The 24,178-nt window shown below is 40.2% G+C and overlaps 1 protein-coding gene across 15 annotated transcripts in view; it reads right to left on the bottom strand.

Moving 5' to 3' along the window:
• FAM13A (family with sequence similarity 13 member A) overlaps positions 1-24,178 on the bottom strand; it is a 337,193-nt gene that overhangs the window by 29,814 nt on the left and 283,201 nt on the right. For all 15 annotated transcript variants that reach the window (XM_059887328.1, XM_005207750.5, XM_059887325.1 and 12 more), the window contains 3 exon segments: positions 15,672-15,748; positions 15,270-15,312; positions 5,743-5,890 (listed from right to left, as the gene is read on the bottom strand). In XM_059887328.1, the coding sequence (XP_059743311.1) occupies positions 5,743-5,890; positions 15,270-15,312; positions 15,672-15,748 (268 nt within the window).

Here is a 24,178-nt window from a genome sequence, read left to right as displayed (position 1 = left end):
TAGCAGAATAGCTTTTAAAATATAGTACAACTAATCTTTGAGTTTTGAACTATGTGGTCTCTATGTACCATTTCTACAAAACACAGTACGTGTCTGTGACCATTAACCAAGTGTGTCTCCGGTAAAAAGTAAACTGTGATCCTGAGTTAACTACAAAATACTAATCACGGAACTGAACTGTGCTTGTTTGATGCTTTGTGACTAACATGGGGCCATCCGTCAGATTGCCTTTTTGTTAGTCTTCTGGGCCTCCATTCTTGATCCATCACTTCACTGATAAGAAGACCAGATGTGCCATGTTCCTGGTGTTACCAGTGGTATATATGAAGTACACAGCTGAAGAAATTCTAGCTCTGTCTCTTGAATTCATTTTTTAATTTTTACTGTATGATTCTGTTTCTTTTTTAATGGAAGCATAGCTGATTTAGAATGTTGTGTTAATTTCAGGTATATAGCAAGGTAACTTAGTTTTATACATATATATGTAATATTTTTTCTTTTTTCATGATAGGTTATTACAAGATATTGAATACAATTTCCTGTGCTATACAGTAGATCCTGGTTGTTTGTCTATTTTATATATAGTAGTTTGTATCTGTTAATCCCAAACTCCTACTAATTTATTCCTCCCTACCCCCTTTTCCTGTTGATAACATAAGTTTGTTTTCTGTTTGTGAGTCTATTTCTATTTTATAAACAAGTTCTTTTGCATCATTTTTTCAGATTCCACATATAAATGGTTTGTCTTTCTCTGATGTTTCTCTTAGTATGATAATCTCTAAGAGATTCGTTACTTTAAAACAGAGAAATATGATAGCATTAAGAATTTCAGCAGTAACAAAGTAAAAATAAATATTTCATCATTAAGCGCAGGTAGAACAGAAGGGAAGTTTTTCACCTATGCATCTGGAAATGCTTATATGATTTCTCTCTCTCTTTTCCCTTTCCTTTAATTCTATACAGTCTTACAACTTAGGGCTCCTATTCAAAAGAGTTACATAATTATACATAGTTCAATATAATGAAAGATTCAGTAAGACCAACTGTTCCTCTGTTTTGAAATATTCTAAGAATACAAGGCTATCTCATGGGTTTTTTTTTTTTTATCTCATGTTTTGATAGTTGGTGCTCAAATAGAATAACAAGACTGAACTGAGAAGAACAACACAGTCCATGATAGTATGTCCTATGCATTACCCACCTGCATAGAAAGCCAATTTGAGGATGTGTTCACTGACAATTCCGAATTGTGGGCTTGAGGAATAATTTACATTTTAACCAGTAATTCTAGAGCAATGAAACAGACGAGGATATTGCAAGATAATTATTCAAAGGGACAAGAGAAAAGATTTGAGGCTTCAAATTAGATTTTCATCTTATAGGACTCCGTAAAACAAAAGTGTTTCCCTCTCTGGACCAGAATTCCCTGGATATGGTGGTTTTGATTTTAGCCATGTGTCTGGTCGAAAAGAACTCTGGACATAAGTACGGCACGTCTATTAAAAATTAATCTGCCCAGGTTAGCTGACATCCCAGCAGGTCAGAAATAACAGAGAAAAGAGCTGTATGCTTGCTACCTAAGTAACAAATAAGAATAGGTCCCTGGGGAGCTCCAGTTCAGACAGTACAGCACACATGGAAATAAAGGAGATTCACTGTGGGAGGAGAGAATGCAGCTCTGACTGATGCTAACGCGATCACCGGGTCGCAGCTCCTCTCTGCATTAGCTGGCTGGATCCATTTACTACACAAAAGAAAATGAGCTACTGAGATGATTTTTCTCTAAGAAATCTGCACAGAATTAAGGGAGTTGATGTTTTCCATGTCTCATTTTTAACTGCGTATGTGTTACTCAGAGTCATTCCTACTTGGTGTGATGTCATACAGTCTTCCGAGGAGGCTACCCAGTAGTGCTGGAGGTATATTTACATCCCAGATACAGGGACATGGAAACCCCATTGGTGGGGGGTCTTTACTGGGAAAATCCTTTCATAAAATTTTCCTTAGAATTCCAAAATGTAACCTGAGAACAATGACTGTTCTGTTAAATTTTTCCAACAGTCTCACCACAAACTATCAGAACCTTATTAGCCCGCTTCATCAGTCCAAACTAACACATGGTTGTGCTGAGCACTCTGTGTATGTTAGCTCATATAATCCCTGCAACAAACGTACTAAGTAGATACTACTACAGCTGTGCTGCGCTGTGCTCAGCTGTCTCAGTCCTGCCTGACTCTCTGCAACCCTATGGACTGTAGCCCACCAGGCTCCTCTGTCCGTGGGATTATTCTAGTAAGAATACTGGAGTGGGTTGCCATTTCCTCCTCCAGGGGATCTTCCCGATTCAGGGACTGAATCCACATCTCTTGCAACTCCTGGATTGGCAGGCGGATTCTTTACCATGGAGCCACCCAGGAAGCCCCTACTGTTTGTTATTATGTACTATGTCTCCTATTGAGACCTGCTGACTAACTTGACCACAAAGCTAGTTAAGTGGTAGAGCCAGAATTTGAGCTCTCCATGTGTCTGCCTCTTAACTATCATAGTCCACTGCCTGCTATGACACTGACCTAGCATTGCTTAAAAGAGGCATTTAGGTGGAAGTCAGGAGACTTTGTGATCTTAAGTCATCACTTTGCCTCTTTTAGCCTCAACTTTCTTAGCTGTATAATGTGAGGGTTCAGCTGTAAGATCGTTAAGATTCCTTGCTTCTCTAATGTTTTTTAAACAGAATTTCCTGCCCACAGTTATTTTTGATAAGATAAGCAGTAAGTGATGAATAAGATATCTGAAGTGCTTTATACCCTTTAAAAAATGTTCTATAAAACTTAATTTCACCAGGACAAATCTAATAGAGTAGCTGAGTTTTTACATCTTAGTACTTCTACAAGGGTGTCCTAAATCAACATGAGTTGGCTGATTATGGACATTTTAATTATGTAACTTTCAAGGGTTTTAAATAACTAAGACAGTTCATTTGATTTGGGTGTTCATTTAATTTTGGAGAGGGCAAACTCTAGTAATAGTGATGATAATGATGCTTTCACGTGGACAGATCAAATAATATGCCCTAATACACAGCTACACATAAAGGAAAAAAGATCAAGCGTGTATTATTTATCTGTCAATGAGTGGGACTGGACTCTGATCCTCCATTCACTTTGAGAGGGTTCCACTCATAAAGGAAAAAAGATCAAGCGTGTATTATTTATCTGTCAATAAGTGGGACTGGACTCTGATCCTCCATTCACTTTGAGAGGGTTCCACTCTGAGCAGTCTATGGAACTCATTAACAGCTTCATTTTTCTTTTTATTTTCCCAATACCATATGCTTCAGAAGCCACAGAACATCATTTTCACATGAAAGCTTACACTGTAGTGGCCAGTACTTGGAGGTTGCTCATTAAGTACTTTCTCACCTGATATTCTATTATTCTACATGTATGACAGAGTATGAGCCATGGCATGGGGAAGGAGAACAAGCAAACAAATCAGAAAGTGTTGGTTACACTACATGGGGGTCTGGAGACTACTGATGGAGACTTATAGATGGATACTGGTTCATATGGTTTCAGTAACTATATATTTTGTTGCACTGGTTGCACAGTTTAAATTAGTACAAAGTTTATTCCTTACAGGGGAGTGACCATTTTGTTTTTCACTAAACTTATAGAAAAAGGTGATATTTCAGTGGCTTAAATGATTACTTTCAGCTTAACTATCCTTCATGCAAAATATTCCTTTATTTGGACTATACTTACAGCTGTATTAATGCTAAAATGTAACTTGGACACTTAAAATAAATGAATAAAAATAAATATACTGAAAGCACTAACCAAACAATCAAAACAACCTTGAAATGAAACCATGTAGATTTTTGAGGTATGCAAGTTCAATGACAAATGTAGTAACTGGCAAAAAGAAAAAGTTAAAACAAGTCATTTTATAAATTATATGGATAACACAATCCTAATAAAATGTATTTTTTTTCTTGGCATAAGCTTTAAAAATTTCACCCAGTTTCCCAATACAAAATGTTATTTCCCTCATATTATTATCTGGCAGAAAGTTCTTAATATAAAGAAATGAAATAGTTCTAATTATAAGTTAGCTTTCAACCAGTCTGGAGAGATTTTTTCTGCTTTATATTTAGCTTCTTTAAGTATGTTGGAAGGGACTAGAAATTTATGATTAAAAAAAATCCAACAGCTGAGTCCACTTCAATAGGAGGAGACTCTACTAGCCCCTTTCCTGAATAAATCATCAAGGTAATGTGGCCAATTTGAATTCTGACCAAAAAATCCTAGAGCTTTTAATCTAGAGCTGTATGTTAATAATATAAGGAGACCATATTCTTGAAGCCCAAACAGCATTTGTTTTGGCTACTGCTTTTTTTTTTTTATTTGTGCAACAGTGGCTACCATGGGACCTTGGTGGGGTAGGCTGTTTTTAATGTGTGAATTAAAAGCACACCTGATTATTTCAAAGTACAGAAAAGAACAATAAATACTACCCTGGAATGTATCACTTAAAACAAAAAACCTTGAATTTTCCCCCCAGTGGATAGCTGGGAAGATCTGACAAAAATCTCAGATTCACCACCTAATTACACGAAAAAAAAAAAAAATTGGAATGTGTTTCTTATATTGCAAAGAGGGAAAATCAGAGTAAAAAACATTTTGATTTCATTTCACTGAAGCCCTGGATTCGAGAAGTATCATGGTGCTACTATTTTTCACCTTGTGGTCTTCTTAGATCATCTTAAAATCATTAACATAATGAATACTTTTTGGTTAAGAAAAAAAGAGGTGGGGGCAGAAGACAAGCAAACTTAGGTGCTTCTGAAAAAGACGGACTTTTTGTTTTAATACTTGTGATTCTTTAAGTCATTGTGTTAACTCAGGCCACGGCTCTGAACTCAGGAGCACAATTTCCCCCTCTCTCTACCTTCAGACACACACAGACCGTCCAGAGGCAGATGGGCACTTATTATGGAGACACTCTGATACGTGTCTGGATGCAGGCATATGGATCATGGAAGAACAGCAGCTTGAGAGAACTACTGCAGATCCTCCCTGAAATACAGGTTTGACAAGATGAGGATATCCTCTTCTTCTGCAGAGATAAATGTCTAACATTTCTGTCAAAGATCTCTAGGAAAACCAGTCTCAAGAACTATATTACAGGCTTTCAATACGAAGCACTTTTATTCAGTGTTCTCTTTGATAAGCAGATTCTTTATGTTTGCTAACCTGGATTTTAAAAATTTATCCATAAAAACAGACGTAGAAGCAAAGCAAATCAAAGTATTCTTCTTGAAAAATGGGGAGGAGATTTAATGAGGAAGGTAGAGGGTTGGCACGTAGCAGGGGGAAGGTTAGTAACGCTGACAGCGAATCCAAAATGCACACCAGTTCTGTGTTACTCAGCTTGGTACTCCTAGAGGGAAAATGCACTCACATCTCAGTGCTCCTGGTAAGTCAGAAAGAAAAAAAAGGGGCTGCAAGGTGACACTAGAATAAAGGGCGAGCACATTTTTCCTTCTTAGATCGCAATCACTCTAGGCAACACCGAACGTGACACATTCCTATGTCAGGGGAAGGATTTTCGGTCATTTAGAAATGTGGCTACTTCTGCATGCACAGCTCTCGCTCTCACCCACGCACCCAACATGCTTCTCCTTTCTGCTAATTTACATGTGATTCTCCAGTATTAAATCATCCAAATTTCTGATGACCTTACCTTCCCAGCTCTTCTGGTCACACAGTGCAGTCAGGTCCAGCTCAGGCACTTCGGACACAAAGCTCTCCTGCTGGTCATCAGCATCCGGAGTCCTCTGCAGCTTGCTGTCAGGCAGGCTGGGATGCTCCTGGATCTTCATTGTGGGGTTCTGCAACAACAGCACAAGGTCCTCAAATCTCTACTGCTCACCAAGACCCAAAAACGTCTGCAGCAATTCCACTCCTGCTGAACAAAACCTCCCAAGCCACAGCTGCTGGTGTCCCCGGCACTAAAACCAAAATCACAGCCTGATGCCCCCTGGATGTTAGCTGGTCACTTGCATGCAAAAAGCAACTGCCATCTGCGTGCCTTTAACTTTTCTTCTGGGAGAAAGACAAGATCATTTCCGAGGGCTGTTCTTCCTGATAACTGCTGGCAGCTGACAAACTGGATGATAACTGACTGGGGCCAGGAAGGAGGGAAAAGGAGTTTGTGTTTCCTTAAAGGAGTATGGCTCTCCAGACTGTAAACAACAACCCAAAACTCAGCTACCGCTGTTGCTAAGGCTGTAGCAGCAACATGGTGTCTCTCTCACGCAGCCTTCTCTGCCCCTTAGGTAAACAGTCCTGCAGGGCCAGGAGCAGAAGCTGTGCACACGCGTGCTCTCCTGCTGGCCCTGGAGGCTTAGAGCAATTAAGCGGGGCTAGCTGCACATTCCCAGATTTCCTGTGACTGTTTTCGCCACAGTGTGGGGAGAACAGACTATTTATGGAGGAGCTCTGGGTATTCAAGCATTGTTGCGCAAATTCAAACAGCACGGGGGGTGGTGGTGGAGGGGGTGGTTTGCTAGCTACCAGCTAGCAGTAAGGAATACGGACTCTGGAAACGAGCCAAAATCATACAGGGAGCATGACTTGTTTTATTTTTTAAAGTAAAAGCCAAGAGCTGGCAAGTCGGCAAAGCATAATTTATATCTTACAAATATGCAACTGTCACTTCTTTTCCTACTATTCATCTACTCTAAATATTAAATACTCAGCTACCCTTGGTTTTATTTACTGGTGGCACCTGCACCAGGCGGGGACATCGGAGGAATGGGAAAACTCCCCCTCAACACAAGGCTATCTTAACTAAGCGATTTTATATTTTTTAAAATGCACTGCAATTTAGTCTTTTTTTACCTTGTTCTTTTGGCATCCAGCAAACCCAACCATTGTCATACTCTCCCCGTCACAAAATTATAAACAAAAGTGCTGCCTCACAAAGACATTTCTCCAGTAGCACAGATTTGTACAAAAGGTTTTCTTTGAGAATAACTGGAAATTTATTTGAGCAAATATATCATCATTAAATTAAAAAAAACCCCCAAACATCTGGAAATCATAAATGATTCTGTTAATGTATGAGAAATGTTCTTATGCTTAAAATAAAGCACTACTAAGACTCCCAGCTCCTTTTAATAGCTATTCAACCTACTTTGATATCACCAGGGGAATAGTCAGGGCTTTTACTACTGTATTTCCATGAAATGAAGCATTTTCTTCACATTTGGGATAAAATGAAATATCACCAATCAGTTCGTGAAAGTCAGATGGAAATGCCAAGTAAATCTGGGGCTTTAAGACACTTTAAAAATTCTGCTTGTCTATTATATGGGGGGGCAGGGGGGAGGAAAACACACACAGATTAAGTATTTATGCCACAAAAATCATTTGTTCCCTGAGCTGAATCCTAATGAGACCAGTGTTGAAGGACCCAATCTGGCACTCAGCTTTTTAAAAGTTACAGCGTCAGTCACCAACCATTTGTGTGTGTGTCAGAACCTCATATAGCAAATAAACATTTCTTCAACAAAGAGCTCTAATACCTGTTATACTTAGAGACAGATAAAAGGGAAGAATATAAAAAAAATGTGATTCCATGGTGTAAGTATGGCACTTTCTTCACCAGGAACATCTGTGAAGCGCTGACCCTGTGAGGCGGTGGAGCGGATCGGGGTTTTCCTCCCAGGCAGACTTGGGATTGAAAAGCAACTGAGCAGCTCGGTGCCCTGGCTGAGCTGTTTCACCTCTCTGAGCCTCCACTTCCTAAACTATAAAACAGCATTAACAACACCTGTCTTGCATGGTTCCTTTGAAGATCTGAGAGGCCTCTAAGCATGGTGCCTGGGGCAGAGACACACAAATAGAAGTGATCCCTCTTACTATTATTAGGCACCATAGGAAGATGAGTAAAAAATTGCTACCTCTCAAAACGCTCAAGAGAGGAGTTAGAGGAGGCTTATACAACTGCAATTCAAGGAGAAACTTGCTACAGCAGAGGGCAGGGCAGAGTCTTGGATGCATTCAGAAAAAATATTAGAGAAAAGGGGAACTCGTGTTCCTGTCATTGATCAACAACAGTAAAGGTGGTTTGGGCTGTGGGGGTCAGAGGGGTCGGGGAGGAGGGCACCCCATACAGAGGGGAGGAGGAGGAGAGGCTGTGGGCACAGAGCTGAGCAGGAGCAGGGGATGCCGAGTACAGGCGAGATGAGGCTCGGGTGCCAGCCTTCAGCACAGATGACATGCATGCTGGATGAGCAGAGGCTGGGCTGACAGAGGCCTTGCACGCTGGGCTAAGTTTGGATTTTATCCTGTGGTAGATAATGGAAAGTCATTGAAGGATATTAAAAAAGAGACTAGGGGACTTCCTTGGTGGCCCAGTGGCTAAGATGCCACACTTGCATTGTAGGGGGCCTGGGTTTGATCTCTGGTCAGGGAACTAGATCCCACAAGCCACACAGTGAAACAAATACTTAACAAAACAAAAAGACTAGTAACGGAGAAATGTGTGTTTTCCAGGCTGATGTCTTAGGCGTGGGAATGCACGCTGCTGGGAACACCTGCAGGCCTAGAGCTGGGCTCACAGGCAACCTGTGTCCTCTGCTCACACCAGCTGCTGGCTTTGCTCCCCGTGTCCCCTCAGAGTGCTTGAGAGTCTGCGGTGCTTGACATGACACGTGGGAAATCCCCAAATTCCGCAGACACACAAGCTGACTTAAAACGTGTACTTTTTATGACTGCCACATGTGAATTTGCACCAATTTCAAAGTAAAAAAAATTAACTAGAAATTAATTAGTTAGAAAATTTTTCCTAAGTTTTTGTTTTCTCTAAAATGTCTGGGTTTATTCACTCCTTCAACAACACAGTTTGGTGCACCCATTCTGTCCCCGGATCTGTGTGACGTGCAAGCTCCCTGCACTTAGGAGCTGACATTTAGAGGAATAGACTCAACTGTGCTCTGTGGAGCTCTGGAAACTTGATTTTGGTGCAAGGCAACAGTGGACTACCTCATGAATTGGTGAGCTGCCCTTCACGGTGTTCACACAAAGTGCGGGAGCTAGGGATGTGGGAGAGGGAGCACCACCCTAGGTAGGACACTGGAATGGACGGCCTTGACAGGACTCTATTATTCTAACAAAGAGAATCAGGTCTAAACCTTACTAGTTTATTCAATTACAATCTCATGGACAGAGGAGCCTGGTGGGCTACAGTCCCTGCGGTTCTAAGAGCTGGACACGACTTAGCGACTAAACTCCCACCATTCAATTATAATAGTGTATATTACGTATTATATACATGTAATAGGGCTGTCTATTATATATCTGGTGCTAGAGATACAAAGAAAAATTTATTTAGTCATTATCTAAGAAATACTTTTGAGGGCTTATGACATGCTAGATGGTTTTTTAGACATTGGAGAAACTTCAGTGGCCCAAATGAATCTCTGTCCTAATGAATCTTACAGAAGGGGACAGTTAATAAAGAAAAAGAAGTCAAGCAATGACATAGACTACAGAGAAAAATAGAGCAGCGTAAGGAGGATGCTGAAGGGAGGGGCCATGGCCTGCTATCTCATATTGGGTAGCCAGGGAAGGCCCTTCCATTAAGGTGGCATGTGAGCAGAGGCACAAAGGAGACACTCTTTGAGGGAAGAGTATTCCCGGAAGAAGGAAAGCAAGTGCAAACGCCCTGAGGCATGGTCATGTTGTGTATGTTTAGGAACAGCAAAGAGGTCCCTGTACTTGGAGTCAAGAACGTGCGCTGTGCCATAAATAACAGGGCATCACTCACACTGAAGACCTATACACACACGAGCTTGATATACACGAATTTCCAGACTCCCTGGCTGATCTTCTGCACAGCAAGGGAGAGATGTGTCCTTCATAAACCCACACGAGCTCACACAGCCGTGGATGCACTTGGCAGGGCTCGCTCACCAGCACGTTCACGGCCCTGTGCTGCTGGGCTCTGACCAGTCCCCCAGGGTGCTCTTTTTCTCGTCTGCTGCTGTATCTGAAGACCTGATTCCCAATTTCTGCGGACATGGTCACCTTGCTGGTGTTTGCAGAGGGGGCTGATAGCGTGGACCCAGGTATACATGTACATGGAGTAAGGATACCGCTTTGTAGCAACACATGAGCCGAAAACCCCTCTTACTTCAAATATCTGTCAGCCTAGTCTGATGAGGCACCTTGCCAGGCTTCCCACCCTCTAGCAGTCTTATCATGGAGCATTGGGCCTGCCTACATGACTGTCTGTTTCTCCTATTAGATCATTAATGTGCAAATGTCAAGGACAGTCTTAAATACCAAAAATATCTTTTGGTTTCAACTTGCGTTGTTTACACAAATTGTATCTTCAGTTAAATCCAGGTAAATGCATTCATTTCATAATTTTCAACTCAGAGATCCTTGTGCTGTCACACACAAAACCCTGTAAAAAATGTGGCACCGTATGAAAACATGCTAAATATTTATGTGATGAAATAAACTGAGTGACTGGCTCTTAGGAGGGACAACATGGCATGCAGATATGGGTTTTAGAGTTAGAGATCTGAGTTCAAACACAGGTGACCAGCAGCAAGATCTTCAATGAGTAAACTTTAAGATTCTTTTTGTCTAATACAGGACCATAACTTCAAACAGTTGGGAAGATAAAGTGAAAAATATGTAGTGTAAAAAGAGCTAGCTTGTCATAACTGTAGAAGAAATGCTAATTCCACTTATACACTACCTCCCTTTCCCATTCATTCATTTGGAAGTGTTTATTGAACACATACTACGTGCTAGGCACTGGAATTACAAGGATTAATGAGACAGGGGATTCAGAGTGGAAGGGATTCACTGATCATATAAGTGCCAAGTCACATGCATGTTATAGAAGAAAAGCACAGGATGCTAGGGAGCAAACAAGAGAGCTCACCTAGCCTGGGGCCACAGTTTACATTCCATGGTCAGGTCAGGGAGCCATTAACTACCAGTCTATCCACCTGACTCCTCTTAAGACTTGTCCCTGGCTGGCTGGGCCTGGCCAGACTTCACTCATTCTCCTCCTTCTTGTTGTTCTTCAGTCTCTCAACCACGTTTGACTCTTTGAAACCCCATGGCTTGCAGCATGCCAGGCTTCCCTGGCCTTCACTATCTCCCGGAGTTTGCTCAGATTCATGTCCGTTGAGTTGGTGATGCCATCTAACCATCTCATCTTCTGCCGCCCTCCGCTCCTTTCCTGGCCTCAAATGGTGAATGTTTGTTCCACCCCTTCTCCCTACCTGCCCGGGATTTGGATAGGAAGTGGCAGGACAGCTCACCAGAGACGGGCAGGACAGTATCAGCGCCCTCCACAAGGCAGTGTGCACAGGAAGGAGCCACATGAAGTGTAAACATTTACTGTTTGGCCTGACAAGAAAGGAAAATAAACATAACAAATTCCCCAAATTCATGTGAATTACCAAGCTTCAGTAGCCTTTCAAGACTGGATGGAATTGGAAGTGAATCTAAACAAACAGAGCTTTTCAAATCTTTCTGGTTCTAGTTTCAAAACCAGTACTTGTGCTCAGTCACTAAGTCGTGTCTGACTCTGCAACCCCATGGACTGTAGCCCGTCAGGCTCCTCTGTCCATGGAATTTTCCAGGCAAGAATACTGGAGTGGGTTGCCATTCCCTTCTCCAAAATCCTAAAGCTTCCATGAAATACAGTGAGACTGAAATAACAGTCATCCATTTCATAAATACTTGTTGATGAGGATATTTCAGAATTTATCTCAAACCTTCTCAATGCAAATACAAGCCTTCACTTAAGCTCCTGTGATAACTAATATTAATTCTCATGCTTGATTAGAAAGTCTTATCTTTTCTCCTTCTCTCTTCCTTTTTTTTTTTTTTGAAGCAGGATAAGAAAAAGGGAAATAGTCTTTTGTTTATTATGAATGTCCTGTTTGTTATCAAAGGTATGCTTCTAAGCCCTTCTAAGCAGTAGGCTTAGAAAGCATAAAGAATGTAAAAATATCTTGAAGGAATTTAACACTTTATTAACCTTCAACTTCTGACTATAATGACCTCTCCCAGATAATGGCATATTCTACCACATAATTAAAAACTTTTACATGTTTTGCTTTTCTGACAAAAGGATTAAATATAAGGTTATCATTTTACCGTTCTGGATTTTATACGGAACATGAAATACTTCAACAATAGAAAACAGCTTGTCAGAAGGAATCAAGCTGAAACATAAAGCAAACACTCCACAGAACTCTGAAAACCTGTTCTTTCAGGGTTATCTTTCAGAATCTAGAAATTGCTATTTTTAAGGACGACCTCTCTCCTGGATACTTCCACTTGTCAAATGAGTTTAAAAACAAACAACAGAACAAAGTCTTCGAACTCCACATGCTCAGGCAACAGGGGGCTTCAGCTCTTGCACGTGTCACCCTATTTCGTCCAGCACGTATCATCCTATTTTATAAAAACATCAACCTTTCCAAAACTTAGCTGAAGAAATCATAATTAAATTGTTGGCACTCTGAAGTGACTCTAACATTTTTTTCCCCCATTGCCAATGTGTCACTAAATGAATTTTAATACAAACTACTTTAAGAAATACAGATGAAATAGAAAAGGATAATTCTCATCACTGACCATCTGAGACCTCAGCAGACTCTCCTTTTGGGTAAGATTAGGTGTATAGGTCGGAGAAGGCAATGGCATCCCACTTCAGTACTCTTGCCTGGAAAATCCCATGGACAGAGGAGCCTGGCAGGCTGCAGTCCATGGGGTTACGACTGAGTGACTTCACTTTAACTTTTCACTTTCATGCACTGGAGAAGGAAACGGCAACCCACTCCAGTGTTCTTGCCTGGAGAATCCCAGGGATGGCAGAGCCTGGTGGGCTGCCATCTATGGGGTCGCACAGAGTTGGACACGGCTGAAGTGACTTAGCAGCAGCAGCAGCAGGTGTATAGGTAAAAGAAATTAACGAGACATGCAACAAAGGATTGAAATGAACAAAGGAAATGAAACTGGGAACATTACCATATCCATTCATAGTGGGCATGTAAATCTGATGTTATAGGAAATTGAAAAAAAAAATACCAGCTAAACAGAATTCTAGGAGGGGTAACCAACCTCTAGACTCACTTTTCATTTCTGCAATCTAGGAATTAGTGCAGTATTATCAGAAAATCAGACAATTTGAGCTGCATAAGTTTTAGAAAGTGCTACATATATTAAAATGTAGGAAATTATAATAGACTGTAAGCAAGGGAAAGAGGTTTAAAAATGGAAGTCAGATCTTTCACAGTCCTTCATCAATCATAAAGTATCTTTCTTTCAGTGAAGGAAACACATGCGGTCATGAGTAGAAACAGAATCCTCATCTTGTGGAGTGATGCCTTTTTCCCCTCCGTTGGTGCGGTTGTGAAAGAAGGATGACATGGAGAGCTTAGTCTGGATTTTAACTCACTGCCTAATTTTATCTCCTCACTGAAACGACCATGATGACAATGATTATTAATAGTGAGTGCTTCAGAAGTGCCAACGGTGGGCTAGGTGCTGATTGGTAAATGCACATGGGCAACACATATAAGAATAGTTCCTGGCCCGTGGAAGAAAGGTTTGAGATTCTTTCCCTGTGATGCATCTGCCGTGAGAGCTGTCCACAAAAACACCAAGACAAACGGAGTTCAGCACCCATTTGTTTGGGTGCCACTTGGAATTTATGAGTTAATGTTACATAGTTCATCCCAAAGGCTGTTCTCTACCCTTTTTATCTCCTAAAGATAAGAGGCAGAAAAGGGGAGAACTGAGAATACCTCTCCAGGAGGCTGGCAAAGCCATTTTCTTTAAAATAATGTTCAATGGCACGATGAGTAGGTGCTCGTTGTGAGAAGAGGAAGGGAGCAGAAAAAGGATGAAACAGAAGGAAACTAAAACAGTATCATGGGGACACTGTGCTCTGAAAAACTGTGACTAGAGATGAGAAAGAAGGTCTGCTTTTTGCTTGGGTCCCAAGGAAGGAAGCATAAAGGAGTTGGAAAGAAAAGATGAAAGCAGTGGCTCAGAAGCTATGAAGTCAAGGAGAAGCCTCCCCTCCTGTTGTCTGGCTGGGTTAATGAAGAAGTGCCCATGACAGATGACAAACAGGAAATATGAGGAATCTAGAGAATTGGGGGGTGGTCGTGTCAGGTGGCCATTCATTTCCAGCAATTTTATACCAAATTCAACATAAGTGTGCGTTTTTCTAAGAAGGGGGTCCATAGCTTTTGAATTCTTAACTTTCTAGATTGGAAAACTATATGGAGGTAGGAACTGCAGCTGTTATTAAATCCCAGCTCCCGGCACATTACCCGCACACAGTAGGACTCAATATATATATATTACTGAACAACCCATCAGTGAGTGAGGTTACTGCCCCAAAATGATTAGGAATCAGTGGTTAGAGGGGGCGGTTCTATGCATAATTAACATATCAAGAGTCAGAATCCAAGAACAGGTTGAAGAAAGCTTTAATTCTTGCCAAAAAGAAAGCTGATCATAAGACTGAAGGTGCAGTTGGAAGCATTTGGAAGTAGTGAGTTATATACACAAGTATGAATGAAAAATGAAGCTCAGCACACTGAATGGAAGCCAGCATTGGGACAAAGGAAATCAAATACTTGGGTCAGGAAGGCAATGTCACCAGAGGACAACAAGGAAGCTAGGAAAGTCACCGAAACTTTAAGATACAGATGATAGAAGGGAGTTAGACGTTATTTTCTCTGTCGTTTACTTAAAACAAGATACAAAACTCAGGAAATGAATTTAATACCTTGAAATGATTTTACGTTAATTTGAAAATTAATGAAATTATCTCTGTGACAAATCCACTATGATTCACTATTATCTGTCTCAATCACTTAAAAAAATGCTTGAATTCATGGAAAATCAAACCAGTAGCTTTGGCTTTTGTCTTATTTTATGGAAAAAAATCTAAGGAGAAATCTCCCTGGTATTAAAGTTTATCTTAACAAGTCAAATAAAAGAATTAAAAAAAAAAAACCCAAAGAATAGAGTTCTTACGATTTCTCAAGTAATTTTTATGTCTCAATGTTTGCCTTTCTCAACAACCGTAGTCCTGTCACGTAATCTCATCACCCCTTATTGATAAGCCAATAAATCTTCCCAGGGACTCTCAAGAACGTAGGGACAGTCCTGTCACAGTCACAATCTTACTTTTACTTGGTGGCTACTCACCTCAAGATGCTGGCTCTGTCTGCCATCCTTTTCATTTTCTTTGCTACAAACAAAATATAAACTGTCATTCTGTTTTATAATAATGCTTCTCATTCATTGAAATTATAATTTTACTTGTTTTAGAAGTTCAGTAGCTCTAAATAAAATTCTTATGAAATTAAAAAAACAAAACAAAAAATTAAAACCTAGAAACAACACAAAACACAAATATGGTTATCTGTCTTTAATAGCACCATAGATTTTCCCATCCTCAAGCATTTTCCTTGCTATAAAATGCTGTTGGTAAATATAGAGTTTGTTAATTTTATGCTTTTTAGTTCTTTTAAAGCACACTGCACTAAGTGAAAAAAAAGTTTATTCACATTCTTATAAATGGCATTAGGAGAAAACTCTTAAAATTACCTTCCATCAGATATCAGTTCAACATGATCAGATCCAGTCCTCTCATGAGATGGTGTGGGATTGAGATTTTCCATGTTCTGTAACAAAACAAACTACTCGTTGTCCAGCAGTAATGGTAAGAAGTACATAACAACAGACCCTTCTTTCTTTAAGATAGAAACATCAGATAATAAGTAGATATTAATTCTAGTCCTCAGATTCCCAACTTTGTTAAAATTGGTAAAATTATGACACTTTATTTGGAGAAGGCAATGGCACCCCACTCCAGTACTCCTGCTTGGAAAATCCCATGGATGGAGGAGCCTGGTGGGCTGCAGTCCATGGGGTCGCTAAGAGTCGGTCACAACTGAGCGGCTTCACTTTCACTTTTCACTTTCATGCACTGGAGAAGGAAATGGCAACCCACTCCAGTGTTCTTGCCTGGAGAATCCCAGGGATGGCAGAGCCTGGTGGGCTGCTGTCTATGGGGTTGCACAGAGTCGGACACGACTGAAGTGACTTAGCAGTAGCAGCATGACACTTAATTATACACTGTTGGTATAAAATTGTATATTGAACTTCATCATTCCATTAACAAAAACATCTGACAGCAGCACAGAGATGGTCATCATGGCCTACAGTGTTCTTCTTAGGTATTGTCCACATTTTATAGGTAAGTAGAGCAAAACCCAGACTCTCAGAATATTAGGGCAGCATTAGAACTAGACCTGAGGAATCTGACTTCTAATGTAATCAGAAGCCAATGTCACATTCATTGCCTGTTTAACATCTTTTCAGTGTTTCTTGTCAAAATGATCTGAGGGGATATGCAGCTTGTATCTAAACTGCAAAATAGCCATCACAAAGACATGGAGTTAACTTAAGAGCTTTTTCTTCTGTGATATTTAATGTTAATCTTTATATTAGCCAAGCTGGACAAAAGTAAACAGGAAACTTACTTCAAGTAGCATGTATTTCAGACTGACGGAGAGGGCTTAACACTTATTGGGAGGTATATTAGTAAGATTTTTTGACTGCCTCTGTGAAAACAGCCAACAGTTTCTAAATACAACTCAGGTGACTGAGCACAAAGTAAGCCGTCCCCATGCAGGAAGATTACAAATATGCTAACAAGAGCATGTTTGCATTTGGTGGACTCAAACGCACAGCTGCCTTGGAGATTTGGACCTGAATTTCATTGAACTCAAAGATTCATTTCTGCATTAAAAGACTATTAAGTACAATCCATGTATTCTGTGTTGTCAAAATAAAGAACACATTGAAGCAACATGCATTCATCTACACATTTATAATCTTCCACTGTGAAAAGCCCATTGCAAAATACATCTGATTAAGGCTCACAGTGATCCTATGAAATTGAGATATACAAAAATCTCCACAAAACAAGCGTATAGAGTAGATAACTAATCTTGGGCTTGGTAGATAGATAAATTATTTTCCATTTATGGTGGTATGGTCAACTTGTCTGTGACTCTTAAAAGTTTAAAGCCCCAGGTTCCATCCAGTATAAAAACAAGGGAGACAACATACCATAAGAGTTATTAATAGTGGCTCTGGAGTCAGAATGTTTGGGTTTGACTCTTAGCTCCATCATTTATTAACTGTAAGATCCTACTGACTCTCAGTTTTCTCAGCTGTAAAGTGGGGTTGGCAACAATAGGGCGGTCGTAAGGATGAAATGAGGTAATACATGTAAAGTATTACGCTAATGTCTTATACATTTAGTGAATACTAGCTGTTGGTGGTGTCATTATGATTTCTAAAACTGTGTAATCTCCAAGGAAATATATTACTGCTATTTACCCACAGTTAAGATGATGTCCCAGGAACTGGTAAGACAGTGTTTGTGCCTGCCATTACTACATATCCACTGACATGTTTAGATAATTTACACAGATAATTTTAAGGAATCCGAGAAATTTAAATATATATATGTATATATATATAAACATACAATAATATGTACATTTTTTACCTCTAAAGTTTGAGTTAGAAGAGGCTTCTCTAAAACGGCTCTCGTTAAGCCAGAGCATAGTTGCTCTTATTACTGGAATGTGATTTTCCTGATAAAGAGCAATCCATCTTTGACAAAGAATCTTTGTTCACACTGGTAATCTTCAACAGAGTATCAAAATCTTTAGTGTAAGATCTAGTGCAATAGTATTAAATTTCCCTGAAGCTCTGAAAGATGAATTCCTAGGGAAAGTACCACCCTCAACCTTCAAATCACATTAAACCACTGTCCATGAAATACCTTTATAATTATATGCAAATAACTATTCCAGAAGAAATAAAAATCTTCAGGTGGGAGGCTAAGATACATTCAGAAAGAACATAAAATAAACCATAATATAAATTTAAAGATATTTCAGTTAGCAGAATGTTAGATGATTGATTTTTTTTCCAAAACAGAAAGAACCAAGATACAATCAACATAGGCTTTGAGAATTACAGAAAATATATAGTTGTGTTTTACAATAGAAAGCTTTGCAAAAAGCAGGTGTGAAATGTGAGAAAGTTTAGCTGATTTTCATGGTTAAGACAAGTTGTAACTTCAACTCTCTCGCCTCCTCCACTTTTTAAAAAATGTTTGATCTATATGTTTAACAACTCTCTAAGGACCTGAATTTCTACAGATGTAACTGACAAAGGGTGACTTTCAAAACTGTTCCGTATTTCTCTCTAAAGCTTTGTAATAATCCCAGTTTTCATGTTGTCTTCCACACATCTGAGACTACTGTAGTCATAGTCTGCTTTCGCCAAAGCAGCATGCGAGTACACAGTGTTCCTTTGCTAAAGTAATTAGGTTGCCCCTATACCTTTTGGAAACCGGAATATGTGAAGAACGTGTTACAACTGGCAACCTGCAGCAATTTTTTAAAGAATGAGACTAACAAGGGTAGGAAAGATCTAGAAGTACATAACAAAAGTACCGATTTTCCCTGGGTGCTAAACACTTTATAGATTCTGACTTCCATTCTTTGCCTAAGGGTTTGGAGAGGGAAGATTAAGAAATAGATCAGCCAGTCCCCCACTTCACTGAGATGGGGAAAGGAGAAAATGAAATGGACAGGTCAAAGTAATGGCTGAAATTTAGAAAGCTTCCATTGTAAGACAAGGATGCTACTGGACTTTCAAATGCCCTGTAGTTAACAGTGCTGGTCTTATGAGAAAACAGAGGCTCAATGACCTCTGAAGGCTTTTAACTGTTTTATGTGCCAAATGCTTCTCCAGGTGTGGTAAAAGAGGAGCTCATTAATGTTTTCATTTATTAAAGTTGGAAGTAAAAGAACTCTTATAAAACATCATGTCTTATTGGATTAATTTTAGTCTCCTAAAATTAGTATCTTTTAAAGGTAATAGATAATTTTAAGAAAGAGCAAAGGGCAGATTATGTCTTTAAGTATAATTTGATAAAAACTGCTTTTAGAATTGCACTAAAAAAGACAGACAAATCTAGTTCTGCCTCATAGAAGGCCTACCAGAGACTTTTGAAAACATACAAATTCTCTATAATTTACTTGGACAATTTGGGGGTGTCAGGAGAAATTGAATTTTAAGAACCATTCTCCTCAATTATAAAAATGACCTAAGATCTATAAAGAGCAAAAGCTTTGAAAAAATTAAGACTGTGGAGCTTATTTTCAGTTCTTCCCCCTGGCCCCTTCTCTGTTTTGGCATTGACAGCTAGGCTCAAACCTGTTTGATCATTGAAATACTTGAAAACACTTGGAGCACAAACAAATTTGGCTTCTAAAACTATAAAATGCTGACAAAGCCTTTATATTGTGTGTGTGCTGTGCTTAGTCGCTTCAGTTGTGTCTGAGTTATTCCTCTGCCAATGGGATTTTTCTGGCAAGAATACTGGAGTGGGTTACCATGTCTTCCTCCAGGGGCTCTTCCTGACCCAGGGCTTGAACCCGTGTCTCATGCATTGAAAGAAGATTCTTTACCGCTGAGCCACCAGAGAAGCCCAACAAGCCTTTACAGATGACTTCTCTCAATATACAAACAATTCAGTTTGAAGGCTACATGGAACACTGCTAGGCAAAACAAGCTCATTATTCTAGCCTTGAGCTGTAAGAGAAGGTATCTGATATGTTCTCATTAACAAAGGATTCATGACAAATTTGAGTATTTTGTATTCTTTTGTACACTTCATGTTTTACAGCTTAAAACTGTATAAATTAATCCATATTCAAAAGGAATTCCTGGTACTGTAAGAGGACACCTATGGAAGAGCTTGCTAGCTGTCCACCCAAATCCATTCCACCTTTCTTGCACAGTGATGATGGAGCCACGTGCCCAGTAAGAGCACATCTGAAGCCTCTCAGGCAGGTAGGTAGGTCTTCAATAGGATGTGAGAAGCTGTATGTGTGCTTTCCAGGCCTGCCTAATTAGCTGCCTCACAAGGTTCATGCCTTGACACTCACTCACTCTCTCCTCTTGTGAGCTGGAATGCAGATGAAAAACATGACTGCTCGGGAAGCTAGTTGCTGAAGCTAGAGGCAGTTGGCCTGAGTCCCTGAAACACTGTGTGGAGAAAGTCTTCTAACCCCTCTCCCGAGCCCTAAACTGCTTTAGATTGTCACAGAAGAAAGAACTTTGACGGTGTGCAAGGCACTGAATTTTGGGTCATTTTGTTACTCGTTACCCTAAAAAAGCAAGTATAAGTGCCAGTGTTAGTTGCTCAGCTGTGCCCAACTCTTTGTGACCCCATGGACTGTAGCCCAGCAGGCTCCTCTGTCTATGGGATTCTTTAGGCAAGAATCCTAGAGTGGATAGCGGGGATCTTCCCAACCCAGGGATGGAAGCCAGGTCTCCTGCACCGCAGGCAGATTCTTTATCACCTGAGCTACCACACTAAATGATATGGCAGCCGTTCATTCGCTCACTTTTCTTAAAACACATTTTTTGTGAGTGGTGAGCTACGCTGGCCACTGGGGAACAATGGTGGATGGCGAACTGACAGGCACTGGTCCTTGCCATCATCACTTCTGTATTTGGTTACTACTCCAACTATAGTCTGCTACACTGTTAATACTATCTTAATTTTAAAAACAGGTTCTATCTGAACAGCCCTCACCATTCCTGGGCTATACAGTTGCCAGAGTGATCCTTTCAAAAGGTACTTCAGAAAATTGCTTTCTTCTCTTCAATCCTCTAATGGTTTCTCATTTCACTCAAGGTAAATGCTAAAGATCTAAAAATGGCTACAAAGCCTTAAGGGATCAGGCTCCCTGCTATGCCTCTGACCTCATCTCCTACAGCACTCCCCCTTCAACTCTGCTCTGACCAGGAGAGCCTTTTGCTCATCTTCCAAAGGCTAAGGCTCTTCTCCCTCTGCCTGGATAGTCTCTCCTCAGATATCCCTCCTCCCTCACAGGTCCCTGCATAAGCGCCATTCTCAGAGACGCCGGACCTGAAGACTCAATCTGCTCAGTGTCCATCCTCAGCTTCCCACCCAACCCAATCTGATTCACCCCGCTTCACTTCTCTCCACAGCACGTGCTGCCATCTGACTACATGTTGGTTTGTTTCTTATCCGTCTCATCCTTTGAGAATGTAGACTTCCAGATGGCCGACAGTGTGTCTGTTTGGGTCACCATTTTGTCTTTTGTGCTTAAAACAGCGCCTGTCATACAGTCCATTGTTGTATGTTTGAAGGAATGAATACGTTTCCATCTGCGGTTCAAACGGTGGGTTTGTTTTTTTTTTACCTTATATTGACACCACTCAAGAGAATCACTGTCAGATGGTTTTTGACAGGAGTTCTTGCTGGGCTATATTGCATTAAAACAAAGAGTTGAGATTTTCAACATTAGGTAAATGATTGTTCTTATAAACAGGCAAAATGGTTTGGAGGGGATGGAGGAGACAGTGGACGCATGAAGATGTGCTAGGTGGCTGTCCTGATATTCCAGACTAGTTATAAAAAGTGCCTCAGCTATGGCAGTACAAAGGGGAAAGGGGGGCATATTTTTAAAGTAGAGTCAACTAGATTTGACGTGTGACAAACACTGGAAGAAGGACTGGGAACAAGGAAAAGGAAAGGCCTTAGAAAATGACTAAGAAGATGAGGACCTGTGAACTCAGATGAGTGAAAGACAGACTAAGGAGGAAAAGATGATTCATTTGATTTTCACATGTTGACCTGAAAGTACTGTCTAAGGTGAGCTTCACAGAGCATCATGGAAGTGTTGCTTTGGAAGTCACTTCCAAAGAGGTGACATCTGACACCGCAGAAGTAGAGAAGCTCTCAGGTGCAGTACTGATGGGCAAGGGATGAGGCGATACTCTGTGTAACATTTACATCTAAGCACGTCTTGTGGAAAACCAGTCAGCGAGGGACGCAGTGACGAGGAATAGGGTCACTGTGTTAAGAGGACAAAGAGAGATCAACATCCTGGAGGTCAAGGGAGAAAGATTTCTGAGAAAAAGGGACAGAGGGTCAAGAACCACAAGGACTTCAGGAGGCCAAGGGCCAAGCCAACAACACCACAGAGGTCTTAACATACCAGAAACAACCACACGGTCACCCAGCGACACAGAGAAAGGAGTTTCTTCAGAGAAGTGGGGGTAGAATCTGACTTACAGGAGTTCACTAGCAAGTATGGAAAGAACTGGAAATGTCTGCAGACTGTTTAAAATTTTTGATGGCAAAACGAAGGGCAAAGATTGACCATCAGAACAGAGGGAGCAGAAAGAACTTATATAGGTACTGTTTTCAGTTTTTCCTATTATTTAGCACATTTCATTGCACTTATATCTCACAAAAAACCACAAAGAGAGATAAATACTCCCATGTTACAGAGTAACTGCTCACTTGCCATAGCTATTAAGTGATAAAGCTGGAACTGAAATTCAGGCCTGAGTGTAAGACCTAAGCTGCTTCCTTGATCCCTGCCTATGATTTCAGAGGGTGTACATGAGATTAAACAGATGCTGTTTATGAATAAAAGGGCTACTAGACTATGTTTTTTTAAATATATAAATGTAAATCTTATTAAAGCATTAGTAGAATCACATAAAGAATATTTGGATGGAGTAAAAATTGCCCCTAATACTTCCACCATCACCATCACCAGCACAATACTACTGTTCAGTCATTTTAGGTATATTTCCTTTGTGTGTTTTTCTAGGAACATATTTATATACTTGCATTCACACATAAATGCACGCACTATATATACTGCTTCCTTATATACCTACTTTTGAAGGAGAGTATCATGGAACCCGAGCCCCACCACTTATTTGTGACCTTGGACAGCTGTTTATCTTCTGTGCTTCATTTTCCTCATGTTCAAATGAGAGTATTAATAATAATAATTACTACTTTATGGGTTATTGGGAGGATTAAAATTGATAATATATGCAAAGCACTTAAAATATACTTTGCCAAACATTTTTCACTTTATTACATAGTCTTCAGAACCGTAATTTTTATTTGACGCATATCTTATTGAATTGACATACAAATGTTACTTATCTGGTCTCTTACTTTTGAACATTTAAATTGCTTCTAATTCTCCATGATTATAGACAACCATGTGGTGAGCAAATCAGTACTTCTGGTCCTTTTCATATGTACGATGCTGTCTCCAGAGCAGGATAGCAGAGGTAGGATTATTAGATAAAATGCCTGAATTATGGCTTTTGATTCAAACTGTTAAACTGTGCCCTAGAAAGAATATTTTTGAGATAGAGGCATTTTCTAGGCCAACAGAAATGAGCTAGTGGTGAGGAAGCAATGAAAAGTGCATGAGTGAGTGAGTGAGTGAGTGTGTATATGTTTGCACATGTACAAGACGTAGAGAGATAGATGCAGAAAACATAAATTTCAAGGATATTTAATCTTAGATTTTAGAAAAACGTTTATTATTTGAGCAGGTAAGAAAACGGGTGGAGATCTAGAGAAATTCTGAAGCAGGAAAGAGGGAAGTCACTGAAACACAAACTTGCTGTTTTAGCTGTTCAAAGACAAAAACAGCAAAAAAGCTTTCCCTCTGAGAGAGGCTCAAGAGCACAGATGTGAGCTGGTGGTGCAGGAAGAGAGCAGAAGGTTCTAACCACAGCAATCGTTAGAGGTACTCAATGCCACTCACTACCACTAATTTCTGAGTTCAGAACTATCTGCAGTCTCTCGGTCTCTGCTGCTCATGATAGTTCAAAAGGGAAAAGAACAAGGCAAATTACTACAGACAGTTCCCACTCTAGAGATTCTTAATCTGCAAGTTGCCCTTTTTAGATCTTTTTGGCTGTGTTATGGGCTGGTGAGATCACTGTAAAATTATCACTCAAACTCTTCAGTTCCTCTCCTCTTGTTTTCTCTGGAAAATGCTTTGCTCCCATATCTCCATCAAAACTGCTCTTACTGAGTGATCTCCAGCTTGCTAATTCCAATGGCTAAACTCTCACTGTTCTACTCAGTTAACTATTTGACCTTCTTTCCAGCTAGAGATACCCGGTTCACCTGGCTTCCAAAACATCAAACACACCTCATTTTC

Source organism: Bos taurus, chromosome 6, assembly GCF_002263795.3.
Source record: "Bos taurus isolate L1 Dominette 01449 registration number 42190680 breed Hereford chromosome 6, ARS-UCD2.0, whole genome shotgun sequence".
NCBI lineage: Eukaryota > Metazoa > Chordata > Mammalia > Artiodactyla > Bovidae > Bos > Bos taurus.
Note: the sequence above shows the minus strand (reverse complement) of the source record. Positions and strands in the feature narration are given on the sequence as shown.